At 41.5% G+C, this 14,895-nt stretch overlaps 1 protein-coding gene across 1 annotated transcript in view; it reads right to left on the bottom strand.

Moving 5' to 3' along the window:
• Window positions 1–14,895, bottom strand: part of LOC124794768 (kalirin) — a 2,150,963-nt gene that overhangs the window by 751,960 nt on the left and 1,384,108 nt on the right. Inside the window, exons 20-22 of the mRNA XM_047258392.1 lie at window positions 7,068–7,401; window positions 1,446–1,628; window positions 907–1,026 (exon numbers count right to left, since the gene is read on the bottom strand). Coding sequence (XP_047114348.1) covers window positions 907–1,026; window positions 1,446–1,628; window positions 7,068–7,401 — 637 coding nt within the window. The remainder of the gene's footprint in view (window positions 1–906; window positions 1,027–1,445; window positions 1,629–7,067; window positions 7,402–14,895) is intronic.

Below are 14,895 nucleotides of genomic sequence, written 5' to 3'. Positions count from 1 at the left end.
AGAAGAAGCTGCCAGCCTACTGTCATCTTCTGGAAATGTATCAAGAAGTCATTCATGACTGGGATAATGCAACTAACGTGGTGAAGAAATCTCAAAAGAATCAACTTGTTAATGGTAGAGGTAGACACAATGATTAACATAAATTGTCACTGATCATCATAACAGTAGGATAGTATATCAAACACTCTGCAAGTTTGTAATATACAATGAGATCTACTGACAGTAGGCATGGTAAAGATGACTACTGAGTCAATGCACATCACTTTTAGGGTGTTTACGTCTACCAGACAAGCGGATATGAAATTTAGGGTACGTGTCACCTACTGGCTGCATCTTTACTACACTGCTCAGCAAAGAAGTTGTCTCTGAAATAATTCCAATGCAGATTTCTGGCAAAAGATCAATACTTCAAGAACTATACCATTTTTGCAGAGTAACAGAGTCTAGCCAACTGTAACATCCAAGTTAGACAAAACTGAAAATTTTTGAAAGAATTGTCACTTGTGTAGAATGAAAAGGAACAAGGGAAAATATCCAGTAAGTGGTATATAAATATTAGAGTAGAACACCCTTCAAGGAAAAGTTGATAAATTTAAACAGTCAGTCAGTTAATGTCACAATACTCAGAATATTATTCATGAGGGGCAAATAAAGTAGAGGTTTTTTGTTGATATTATATAAGCCACACCACAATGCAGATCTGTTTGCTGGGCTGGAAAAGTGTGTAACATTTATTACTTCATGAACTGTCATCCTAAAAAGGCAAAAATGACATTGTCTGACAGACTCACCTTCAAAAAATTTCGTTTTCTTTTATAATAACAACTGCCAATTTTTTTCTCATTTGGAATATACAAAAATAAAGAGAAATAAACTTCAAATAATAAACTGCACTCATAACCATACCTCTATGGCAACCTGGAACTGTTCATGTTCTTTCTTCAGCTGCTCAGCATCCTGTAAGCAGCTTGGAATGGCAAAACTAGCCATAAGCATCGCTTCACCATTACGTATCCAGCTAACCACCTATACAAACACAGCAGCACAGCAGAAGTGTAAGTATCAGCATCAAAAAAGCAAATAATCACAAGAAATACAACACTGAAAGTGATACACAGTAGTTTCAGACAATTAAAAAATATACTTCAGTATTTATTCCACTATGAGGTGACAATTCTTCTTTTCAGGCATCATGAAGAACTAATTCGTGTGTGTCCAGTTCTTTCTTTCCATTTATTTTATGTTTTATTTATTTATAAATGTTGGTTTCTAAATTAGTTGTAAGACTTCTTATAAGCTGCTTGTCATTTGAATGTAACATAAAATATGTAGATTGCACAGTTAGATGTAAGAGAGGGCCATCTGACCCCAGTCTATCTAGGATAAATGAATCAGTAAGTTATAGATAAAATAAGGATAGAAAAGTTATTTACAGATATACAAACCTGATTAGCATCTGCCTGAAACTGACACAGCTGAAGGCATTGCTCCAGTTTGACACGGCGCAACTCTGCAAGGTCCTCCAGGTCCATTTCTCTTTCGTGCAGAAATTCAAGCAGCACCTGCACCCGTGTCTGTGCAGAATACTGCGAGTCAGCCATTAGAGACAGTCCCGATGTCTCAAATGCCTGAAACAATTTATTTCGGTTGCAGTACTGTCACTAAACAAATAACTAGTAGGTCAAATAATATAGCATATATTCAAAGATGTATTAGGCAAGTATTAAAACCTTCAGCTCATTTATATAGTCATAATCCATATGCTTAAACTTCACACAGTTGCAGGATAGTTTTCTGGTGATAAAATATGTGGCAAACATTTGTTAAATAATTCCTTTCCATAAACAAGGCTATGCAGTTAACATAATTTTGGCAGTGAAGACACCATGAAAAAACAGCAAATAACTTGAGAAATATTAAAGTGGGCTATGGAACTGATGGTATATCACATTTGTATGTTTGGAAGAAGCTTCGTGATAATAGGTAGAGTAAGGTGTTTATAGTTAATAGGATGTTTTAGTGTCTAATCTCCTTTATCTCATTTTTAAAGCACTTTCTGCATACAGGAATTCTTTACAAACACAGATAACATAATCTCAATATTCCATTTATCTGATGGTAATAACATAATCAGAAACTAAAGGAAGTGGAGAGAGAGAGAGAGAGAGAGAGAGAGAGAGAGAGAGAGAGAGAGAATGAGGAAGCAGTGGTTTGCCAGTTGGTGCCACTTGCTGGCTGGAGACCCCACAGTCATCATTCAGATCTTTCTATTGCTTTCCTTCTCTGTATTCTACTATCTCTTTCCACATCTCAGAAATAATTTTTGATACATCAATTCTACATATTCCACTCACCTATGTTTCAGCAACAGACAGATCTGATACTTCTATCTGCTTACAGAATTTATATTCAACTTTGACTTCTGGTATTTACAACATCTTTTTAAAAACAATGATATTTTCACAAAAGAGCAAGTTAAGGGGATAACAACTTTCTGTCTCACATTGCTGATACCATTATTGTGGCTTAAAGTAACTTCACTTTTTCTCAACAGACATACAGAAATACAATATGTCTGGTAAAGGGTAATTATTTAGCAAACAACAAGGAAGATTACACAGTCAATAAACCAAGACTATTCATAGCTACATTGATTTCTTATAGTTATTAGTACTTCAAGGTTTTTATCACAGTGAGGTCCTTCATTGTTCATCATGCGATGTGTACATGAGATTCATAACATATGGTGGTACATTCACATTTCAAATGCATTTAGCCATTTCACGGACAAATTTGTGATTGTACAGGCTTATACTCCATATAGAAATACTAATAGGACATACCACTAGAGGATAAGCCTTTGTGACTACATATCAAATGTTTGATCTCATTTCTTCTGTCAATCAGCATCCAAAATATTTCAGGTTACCTTTTTATTTATATTCTCAACCAAGCTGATGATCTCAGTGTCTATCCTCTTCTGACTGATGACCATGGTTTTAGTTTTTTGTAAATTGATATTAAGTCAAAACTCTTTACTGGCCAGGTTAATTCTGTCTACTATGAGCTGAGATCTGCTATGTTGTCAATGCTTATTACAGTGCAACTTGGATTGAGGATGTCATTTAAGCATTTAAAATTGATCTTTAGTCATTCACTGACAGCATCCAAGGCAATTCCTTCAGAGTATAGGTTGAAGAGAGCTGAAGATAAAACACATCCTTGTCGGAGACCTTTCTGTGTTCTGTGCTCACTGACATGTCATCTCCAAACTTGATATAGGCCTTTTGAATCCAATACAGTTGGTTAATCATACTGGTACTGTTATTATCAAGCTGTAACAATTACAGCTTATCAACAAGCATGTAATATTTGATGTTGTCAAATGTGTTTTTGTAATCAATAAAGCAAGCAGAGTCTTTTACTTGGTGGTTACATCATTTCTGAACTAAGACCCGATTAGAAAACAGGGCATCCCTTTTTGTTTGGAGGTGATTCCTACATCCAAAATGTGTTTCACTAATGTTCTCTTCTACATGTATACACATACTCCAAAAACCAATGTGAAGCACATGGTAGGGGGTATTTCCCATAGTACCATGCATTAGTTTTTCCCCATTTAACTTGTGTATGAAGCATGTGAAGAATGACTGCTTAAATTCCTCTGTGTCTAACCTGGCCTTTGCAGTCCTTACTGGGACAATAACTGGGACAAAGAAATATATTCACAGATTCCCCAGCTAATACTGGTTCTTAAAACTTTGCAACTAGGATTCGATGGGATGATTGGCTTCTGCATTCAAGCATTTCCCACACTACATTTTTCAGCATTTCAGTGACACTGTCATGTGAGTTAAACAAGCCTATGGCAATGCATTCTGTTTTTCTTTACATATGTTCACGATCCACTTTTAGTTCTATTTGGTGTTGATCCTACACACTTGAGCAATACCCTAGTACAAATCACACAACTGTTTTGTAAGCATTCTCCTTTGTAGACTCATTGCATTTGTATCAGTATTTTTCCAAGGGATCAAAGTCTACCTATGGTAAGGTGATGTTATCATTTAATTTCATATCCACACAAATTGTTAGACTGAGGTAACTGTGCAAGTTGACTTATTCTAATAGTAACTCACTGATGTTATAGTCATAGAATACAATTTTTTGTGTTTTATGATGCACACAATTCCACATATCTGTACTTTTGAGGCAAGTTACCAATGTTTAGAGATTTTGAAATCTTTCTGAGAACTGCTTGGATATTTGTTCAGCTTTCTTTGAGATAGTGCTTCATGACATACAATTTCATCATTGGCAAAGTCTGAAGTTATTATATATATGGTGTGCCAGGTCACTGAAACACAAGGTGTTGATAAAATCCCACTATCATTTCAAAATATTGCGGCCTGGAAACTACTAGAGATAGAGTAATGTGGTCTGCTGTAAAATGTTTAGCAGTTCTCAAAGTTTTTTGCTTTGCCCTTTGTTGCAGATCAAAATGGTGGGAGATCAAGAGCAGGGGCAATGTGTCATGTGGTATGCAGGATCCAAACCTGTGACAACAGTAGTGTCGAATTACTGACTCCAATACGGCAGAGCACCATCAGCAAAGGGAAGCATAATGTGGTTCAACAATGTTACAGAAATAGGCAGTGTCAAAGACTTTCCTTGAAGTGGTTGTCGCCCTGTGCCTCAAGTATATGTTAACAGATTGTAAACTGCATTTCATTGGAGAATCGAGAGGTCAACTTGTTGTGCATCATGGAAATTTCAGAAATTGAGATTACCTGTTGATAAAATGTTACAAATGTGGTTATGCCTTTTTCTGTACAAAGTGCTAATGACACAAATATTGCAGTCAAACCATTGTCATATATTTTGTGCATTTGCACGTTTCATGCTGCCCTCCATAGATGCTTGCCACAATGCCAGGATTATGGGCTCCAAAAACCTACACGACACATGAAAACACATCCTCAATAGCACGAAGATTAATGTTTGGTGTGGCATAATACACAATAGGATGATAAGATTAGGTTTTCTCTGCAGAGAAAATCCTAACAAGAAATGTTGACCTGGACGCACTCGAACAGTTCCTGCTACCACAGGTTGAAGACCTGCAGCCGTCCTTCATTTTGCAGCATGATGCTGATGCTCACACTGGATTTTAATGTGTGGGATGTGCTAGATGACTATTTTCCTGAGAGGTAGATGGGTAGTGATAGTCGCATCGTGTGGCCCACTGTACTCTCCCAGTGTCACGCCATTAGACTTCTTTTTATGTGGTTACATGAAGGATCATATCTAGACAACACCAGTCAATAACATTGCTACCCTTTCTCCATATACAAGGTGACAATTACTGAACTACATGAAAAATAAAAAATAAAAATAAAATAAAAATAAAAAACACGTAAGTTCAACACAAACTGTGGCGAGCACACACTTTATTGAACCTGTAAACATCACTAGAGATATTTGGATTTAAGTTATTACATGTTTGATATGCCTGCCGTCATTGATGATGATGTGGCGCAGACAAATAGCGAAATTGTGCATGACCTGCTGAAGTGCTGGAACATCAATGCTGTTGATGATCTCCTGAATGACTACTTTTGGCTCAGCAGTGGTTTTGGGGTTGTTGCTGTACACCTTGTCTTTAATATAGCCCCACAAAAAGGAGTCCCACATGTTCAGATCTGGAGATTACGGCTGCCAATTCAGGCCCGTGCCAGTGGTCTCTGGGTACACCAGACCAAGAATGCTCTTCCATGACACCGAACACTCCTGGTTCGACGGGGTAAACATCCTGTCCAAATCAGGGTTACTTTGGATAACGGGATGAAATGACCTTCCAAAACCTTCACGTACAATTTGGTAGTCATTGTGCCATCAAGGAAATTTACACCAATAATTCCGTGACTGGACACTGTACACCACAGAGTCATCCTCTGACGGTGAAGAGACATCTCGATCGCGAAATGCGGAATCTCAGTCCGCCAAATTCGCAAAGTTCCCTTATTGACGAACCTGTCCAAATGAAAGTGGACTTCATTGCTAAGCCAAACAATACTAATTTCCATCATGCCCTTCAGCCAACAGTGCAATTTGAACATCCTAACACGAACTGTTGAAAAGTTAAGAGGATTTTATTCCATATGCCGGCTGGGGTGGCCGAGCGGTTCTAGGCGCTACAGTCTGGAACCGCGCAACGTCTCCGGTCGCAGGTTCGAATCCTGCCTCGGGCACGGATGTGTGTGATGTTCTTAGGTTAGTTTCGTTTAAGTAGTTCTAAGTTCTAGGGGACTGATGACCTCAGAAGTTTAAGTCCCATAGTGCTCAGAGCCATTTGAACAATTTTGTATTTCATATAGTTCAGTAACTCTCATCCTGTATCAGGGAACTGGATGCTGCAATGTTGATCCGTATACGGTCAGAACTTAAATTTCACCTCGATATTCTAGGAGCGACGAACCTGCCGGGTTAGCCGAGAGAGCTAATGCGCCGCTTCCCGGACTCGGGTAGGCGTGCCAGCCCCGGATATAATCCGCTCGCCGGATTAACGTCGAGGGCCCGTGTGCCAGCCAGCCCGGATGTGGTTTTCAGGCGGTTTTCCACATACTTCTAGGTGAATACTGGGCTGGTCCCCACGTCCCGCCACAGTTACACGACTCACAGACATTTGAAACGCATCCGCACTTTTCTACGATTTATACTAGATGCAGACAGACCGGGTACTCCGATTCCGTCTCGGGGGGTACAGGGCGGCAGCAGGAAGGACATCCGGCCAACCCTTCACACTAACATGCCAAATCCGAATTAACCACGCCAACCCCGTGCACAATGCGGGACAAGGTGCAAGCGATAGAATAGAATTCTAGGAGCTATGAGTGGCCCACAATCTAAAACTCTGGCACAAAAACTTTTTTGAAGTTATAATGGGACTTCGCGGAGAACCTGTGCTGTACAAACAAGGGTCCCAGTTGTGTGACCTGGGAGACGCCTTAAGTGAGGAGCAGAAAACTTCCACCATTGGGGTGGAGAACAGAGATGGGAGAGTGTACCTGCGCGAGCTCCTGGCCCTGCTGGAGCACGGCGAAGGTGGTGGCCTGCATGCGCGCGACGCTCTCGTTGTGCAGGCGCAGCATGGCCTCGGCCTGGGCGGCGTCGCGGCACGTGTCGGCGCGCTGCAGCTGGTCGGACCAGAGGTCCAGCTGCGAGGACACCTCCAGCGCGTCGCGCTCGAACAGGCGCAGCCGCAGGCACAGGTCGAGGCGCAGCTTGCGCGCGTCCCACAGCGCCTCCAGCTCGTCGCGCGTCTTGCCCAGCCGGCCCAGCGCCGCCTCCACCGCCGCCACCGAGCCCGTCGCGTCCATCTCCGGCGTCACGCCCGCCGACCTGCAGTGTATAGCAACACCACCGCTCCAGTACATGCAAACTCACACACATATACACTGAAGCGCCGAAGAAACTAGTATAGGCATGGGTATTCAAACACAGAGCGACGTATACAGGTAAAATACTGCGCTGCGGTCGGCAACGCCTATACAAGACGACAAGTGTCTGGCCCACTTGTTAGATCGGTTACTGCTGCTACAGTGGCAGATTATCACGATTTGAGTTTGAACGAGGTGTTACAGTCAACCGACGAGCGATGGGACACAGTATTTGCGCCGCGCGGGATTAGCCGAGCGGTCTTGGGCGCTGCAGTCATGGACTGCGCGGCTGGTCCCGGCGGAGGTTCGAGTCCTCCCTCGGGCATGTGTGAGTGTGTTTGTCCTTAGGATAATTTAGGTTAAGTAGTATGTAAGCTTAGGGACTGATGACCTTAGCAGTTGAGTCCCATAAGATTTCACACACATTTGAACATTTGAACAGTTTTTGCGATGCAGCGATGAAGTGGGGATTTTTCCGTACGAACATTTCACAAGTCTACCGTGAATATCAGGAATCTGGTAAAACATTAAATCTCCGACATCACTGCGGCCGGAAAAAAATATTGCAAGAACGGGACCAGCGATGACAGAAGAAAACCGCTCAACGTGACAGAAGAGCAATCCTTCCGAAAATTGCTGCAGATTTCAATGTTGGGCCATCAACAAGTGTCGACGTGCAAACCATTCAATGAAACATAATCCATACGGGCTTTCGGAGCCGACCGCCCACTTGTGTACTCTTGATGACTGCACGACACAAAGGTTTACGCCGAGCGGATGGACGTGTAGAGTGTGGAGACAAACTCAGGCATCCATGGACCTTGCATGTCAGCAGGGGACTGTTAAAGCTGGTGGAGGCTCTGTGCTGGTATGGGGCGTGTGCAGTTAGAGTGATATGGGACAGGCCTAGATATGACTCTCACAGGTGACGCGTACATAAGCATCCCGACTAATCACTTGTATCCATTCATGCTCATTGTGCAATCCGATGGACTTGGGCACTTCCAGCAGGACAATGCGACACCGCACACGTCCACAATTCCTACAGAGTGATTCCAGAAACACTCTTCTGAGTTTAAACACTTCTACTGGCCACCAAACTCCCCAGACACGAATATTAATGAGCATATCTGGGATGCTTTGCAACGTGCTGTTGAGAAGAAATCTCCACCCCCCCCCCCCCCTCGTACTCTTACGGATTTATGGACAGCCCTGCAGAATTCATGGTGTCAATTCCCTCCAGAACTGCTTTAGACATTAGTTGAGTCCATGACACGTCGTGCTGCGGCACTTCTGCGCGCTCGCGGGGGTCCTACGCCATGTTACAGGTGTGCTAGTTTCTTTGGCTCTTCAGTGTACAACAGAGCGCTAGTAGGCTAAGAGTAACATTTTACTAACCAGACATCAGTAGGGTTTCGCGTTTCTTTCTATTACCTGATACGTTATTGTACATTTCTAACTCAACGCCCACGTAGACTGTATGGCCTGCACAGATTTGTTTTTCTTTAATCGAATTTTTATGTTATTCAGATTTTGCAACACCTTCCACACTTTTCACCCTAATTAAGGCCCTAAAAGTGTGGTTCTTTCGGATGTATTTCAGATCAAAAAGCTATCCTGATAGCTGTAGTCCACGGTTTTGTAAATCATGCATTTTGCCTTCTTTCTTCATATCTAACAGAGATGTGAAATACCAATTTTCATAGATTTAGATTTAATTTTTTTATTAATATAAGGAAATATTTTCATCCCCAATTTCACCCCCTTAGGGGTTGAATTTCCAAAAGCAGTGAAACAGTATCTTTTTCTTTTAACTTCTAAACGAGAAGTCAAATACAGATATTCCTAGGATTAGCTTTAAAAATGCTTTCACAATGAAATATTTTCATAGAACATTCCATCCCCTATTTCACTCCCTTACGAGTTCAGTTTCCTAACATATGAAGCATGTATTTTTTCTACGTAATCGAGAAACCAAATACCAGTTTTCACAGATGTGGCTTTAAAAACACTTCAGTGGTTCTTTAATGATGACTTATTTTTTAAAAATTTTCATCCGCTGTTTCAAGCTCTTAGAGGCTAAATTTACAAAAATGCTGAAACACGTATTTCTTTATTTCTGACCGAGAAACTAAATACCAATTTTTGTAAGTCTAACTTCAAAATTGGCTTAATAGCGGCATATTTTCAAAACATCGTTCATCCCCTCTTTCACCGCCATTGGGATGGAATTCCGAAAATGCCCTTCTTAAACGACGTCTGCAGCATAAAGTCAACTCCCTCCTACACAGCGTAACACAGCGTACGAAAAGTTAGACGGCAGACTTTGCATATGAAATTATGAAAGAATTTAATAAAAAAAGAAAATAAGTAGACCAAATCAATGGTATTAAACAAAGAAGAATTATAATCAAGAAAAGTCTGTTATACAACTGGACGGTATAGGCTGTAGACTATCTGACAATATCAGAACTGAATGACGGCCTCAAGGAATCCAAGTATGTGAAGGGCCTTGCATATTAAAATACGACCGGACTTCAGAAAGTAAGCTAAACATTATTATGACACGCCAGTAACTTTTACTGAATGTTGCACTACAGTTCAAAGTGACACAGATACATGACACTACTTTTTAGTATTAGTTATAAAGTCTCTGAAAAAGAACAGTCGGAACGTTCTACCAATCGTTCAGTTGCTCGACGATAGGAATATGGTCTTTGGTCACGGAGACATTCGAGAACCGCCGTGTGAACGTCCTTGCAGCTGCTGAGAATCAGTTCCTCGGTTGACTGGACACTGTCCTCTGTGATCGACGTCGGTGACCTTCCTTCCCGTTCAGCATCACCCTGTGTACGCGGTCCTGGCAAAATCGTTGGCACCATAACACTACTTCTGGACGCGATACAGTACTTATTCCATATACCGCCAGAATTTGACAGTGAATTTCTATCGCAATTTATACGTTTTGCCAACAATAATCGTACCGCCCCATTTCACTCCCACACTGTGACGTGCCTATTATGCGTACTGCAGCAAAATCATCTCTGTAGTAAAATCCGGAACCTGTACATTACGCCACTCTTGTTGTGCAATGCTCTGTGCATGTGTAACTTACTTTTTGAAGCCCCTACGTAATAATACATAATTAATTAAGTATGCGGATTACAACTCAAGGAAGGAGGACGTATCGACTTCCTTAGTGTTTGCTGGGATCAGGAACGATGGAAAATAGCCAAAGTAACTGCCACTTTTAACAAGGGCAATACAAATGATAGAGCCGATTACAGATGTGTAATTGTGCTAAATAGTGGGCACAAATGATTCTCAAGGGTATTAAACAATAGCAAAAAGCTTACAGCGAAATAAAACTCTGTGAAGTTCAGCCTAGCTATAGGAAACGATGCTCATCAACGACTATTATCAGAAACAACAGATAATTCAATGCAGCTATTCACAACGCACTTAGAGACTCGGAAAATGATTTCGATCGAGTTCAAAGAAAACTACTGCAGTAGTTCTATTAAGGCCACTACATTTTATTACTATTTTTATCCTCCCCTCCCATCTTTTTCTCTCTCCGAAATATAATTTGCAGTCCACCACTTTCAATGTGCCATAAATGCCTAGTAGTTAATAATAATAACAATAAATATGAAAAATGGTTTATTGCAATAATAAAATGTCTAATTACATTGTCACATATTGTTTTAATATAATAATAATGAAATGGCCGTAAGGCTTTACTGGCCGGGAGAGCCTCGTCTGGGATAATTCTGCCGCCTGGTGCAAGTTATTCTAATTGACGCCACGGCGGCGACTTTTGCGTCGATGAAGATGACTAGATAACGTGCTGCGGACATAATAATAATAATGTGTTTACATCAGTGCTTAGTGCATCACTTTAGCATATCTTCGAAGAAAATCTAATTCACACACATGATTTGAAAAGTACTCGTCCTAATATTTGAGAAGTACATGTGTCACGTGAATGCTATAAGAACTATGATGGAAGTTCTAATAATCACCACTAGATATCACCGCTAGCGCAACGAGGTTTCCAGCGTAATAATAGGTCATGCTTTATGAATAAACACGTGACGTGTCAGTGTTCTCGTTAGACAGCTGTGATGCGGTCGTTTCTCTGTTGTTGTTCCCGACTAGTGATTTGGGAAGATTGAAAAAAATCGAGATTTGAGCAGTGGTTAAGTACTTCTTATTGAGAGGTATGAGTGCAAAGAGAATTCATCCCGGCTTTTCAGAAGACACTGGGCGACTGTGCTCCATATTCGGCTGTTCTCAAGTGGACAAACGCGTTTAAAATTTAGACGGGCAGCTTAGTGATGGTCCGCTTAGTGATCGGCTAAGACGCACCACTGCACTAGAAAGCATTACGAAGTGCATAAAATGGAAATGAAGGATCGCCGACTGAAAGTGCGAGAAGTTGTTGAAACTGTAGGGATGCAACCTGAACGAGCATATCTCATTTTAACACTGGAATCCGATATGAGAAAATTTTCTGCTAGATGGAGGATCAGAAACGCATCAAAATGGAATTGTCCGAACAATATTTGATCCGTTTTCAGAGCAACCAACAATATTTTTGCGTCGGTTTATGACGAGAGCTGAACCTTGGATCCATTACTATATCCCAGGTACAAAACAACAGTCAAATCCGTGGGAAAATATTGATTCACCACCACCACCACCACCATGAAAGTAAAAGCAATACGGTCGGACGGAAAGGTCAAGGTGTCAGTTTCCTAGTATGCGAAAGGGATTCTGCTGATAGATAATCTCCCCACCGGTCAAACAATTACGGAACAATACCACGCTACCCTTCTGGACGAACTACAGCGAAAGATGGGCGAAAAAAAGCCAGTATTGGCGAGGAAGAAATTCATCTTTCATCAAGGCAATGTACACCCACACGCAAATGTCGCTGCATGGCAAAAATACAGGATACACCCGCCTTATTCGCCTGATTTGGCTCCACCAGACTTAAATCTCTTCCTCAAGCTCAAATTTTTCTCGGTGGAATCTCTTCAAACGGTGATCTGACAGCTGAAGGTGACGGTTATTTTGCAGGCCTGGAGGAATCTAAGTTTCTAGAATGAATCAAGGCATTGGAACATAGCTGGACCAAGGGCGCTGGTAACCAAGGAGACTACACTCAAAAATAAAAAAATAACTGAGGTAAGTTGTTTCTTTCCATTCCAGCCTGAGAACTTTTCAAACTAACGCGCACAATAGAAACAAACTTTGGCAAGATCAAAATTAACACGACATAAAATAAAACTGTGCATTCGCCATTGTCAGCATTTCACTTAGAGCTGCAATTACGAACACGGATCTGCAGAATGTGACTATAATAACACGTAAATAAGTGGACTGCTGTTCCTTTCCAACATTTTTGCCTGTGTCAGAGAAATCAGGCCGCAAGCTCATCCACGGGGCAGGCCCTTAGGCATGTTGCTTAGAAGTACCCCTGCAAGACGTGGTTTGTAATATCTAGAATGCCTTACCGTTTACGATACTCTTAAGTTTTTATTCTACTTCACTCTCTGAAAGTTAGCTGCGAAATCTAGAAACTGGTAATTACGAAGTTAAGATGCACGACAGTGATGCAGTAGTTTACAAAACGGAGGCCAGAACGAAGATAACCCTAAAATCAGGGGCTATGTCATTCAACAAGTATGTTACACGAAGTTTCTACCAGTTTTGTTAAACAATAGCTTGAGCAAATAATGTAATGTCTTACGAAAACTTAGGGGCTACTGTAACATTGAAACTGCACTATGAGCTTACTATGTAAATATGCGTAGACTTACAGTAAGGTCTGACGTGCCTGAGAATGTAAGTTCCGCGTAACAGTCATTCAACATTAAAAAAACGAGGTATAAGGACCACGAAAGGGTTTACCAACAGGGACACGAACAGAAACATCTTTATAGAACTTGAACTACAGCATAACTTGTCATTGTTCTTATATTTGAAGTACTAACAAAACTGAAAATCATTTTAACTTTCGGAAAAATCCTGCTGTGCAACGTAGTCGAATCGCATAGCTTGAGAAGACTTAACACCAGCTGAGCTACGAAGCTATTTATACATACAGAACTGGGAGAAAATTTAAAAATAGTCTTCGTTACTTTCATGCTTCAAATCAAACTGTGATCCTTGGCTCCTCGCAATGGTGACGATAATGTGGATAAACAAATAGTACATCAAACCAATCAATGTTCTCAGTAATTGTCCCAGACAGTATATGCTTACTCCATTAATATCGGAGCAGAAGTGATGGCTCCGTACATTTAGGAGTATAATCATCAAATTATCAACATTGGTTATTAAGGACCTCTTTCTTTTCGGACACTTTGTTGAGAAATTTGTAGCTTACTTGACAGAGGGGAAGGACTCCTCTCTCTCTCTCTCTCTGTGCGTGCGTGCGGGAGTGCGCGCGCTCCTACGTGCGTGAATATAGTGAGCCTTGAGTATGGGCGTGTCAGAGAGAGAGAGAGAGAGAGAGAGAGAGAGAGAGAGAGAGAGAGCGCAGAGGAACACACACTGACAAGTTTACCCTCGGCTGTTTGCTCATACCTAAGCAAATACCAGCGGCTCTGAGGACATGAAGTGCTATTTTGTCATTAGTACCGAACTAATGAGGAAGGTACACGGAACAACTGTTCAGTCCTACACATCAGTGTTTCTCTCAAGAGACGCCTCAAAGCCACCAACTTCCGACGAGAATTTGCGAGCGTGAATATTTAAGATAAACTGACAGCATCAGGACTGCCCTTCTATACCGCTTCTGTGAAGTTTCCGTCCACATTATTTACATGAACATATCTTTTACAAATAGCGTATGGTAAGTACAAATATGTATTTGTGCCTGAGTCAACGTTACTCCACCGATGACGATGCGTCTTGCAATATACGAGTACATGGTGAATATGGCGTCTACAAACCATGATAATAATTTTCTTATCCGGCGTCTTTTGAGCCACTGCTAATAATATATCCGTGGTCTCTTGTGGGTCCTTACTGGGTAATTATAATTCGTTTCGTCTGTTATCCTACCTTTTTCCACTTTACTGGCTTTTGGATCGTGCATATTCAGCCATCTCAGTAATAGAAAGACGATATGATAGCGTAGTGCGGCCGATTTTCTCGTCGTTTACGTCGACAAGAACGTAAGGACAACACAACACACCCAGTCACCGAGCGGAGAAAATCTCCGACCTACCCGGCAACCGAACACGTGTCCCTTCGGTTAGCAACCTGCCACGCTTATTGTGCGTCTATCGAGGCGGGCGTTATCCCAACTACTATACGTGCAATACAGCTTGGCACTTTTCGCGGCCGGCCGCGGTGGTCTAGCGGTTCTAGGCGCTCAGTCCGGAACCGCGCGACTGCTACGGTCGCAGGTTCGAATCCTGCCTCGGGCATGGATGTGTGT

This window comes from Schistocerca piceifrons, chromosome 4 (genome assembly GCF_021461385.2).
Source record: "Schistocerca piceifrons isolate TAMUIC-IGC-003096 chromosome 4, iqSchPice1.1, whole genome shotgun sequence".
Lineage (NCBI taxonomy): Eukaryota > Metazoa > Arthropoda > Insecta > Orthoptera > Acrididae > Schistocerca > Schistocerca piceifrons.
This window is presented reverse-complemented; position numbering and strand designations above follow the sequence as displayed.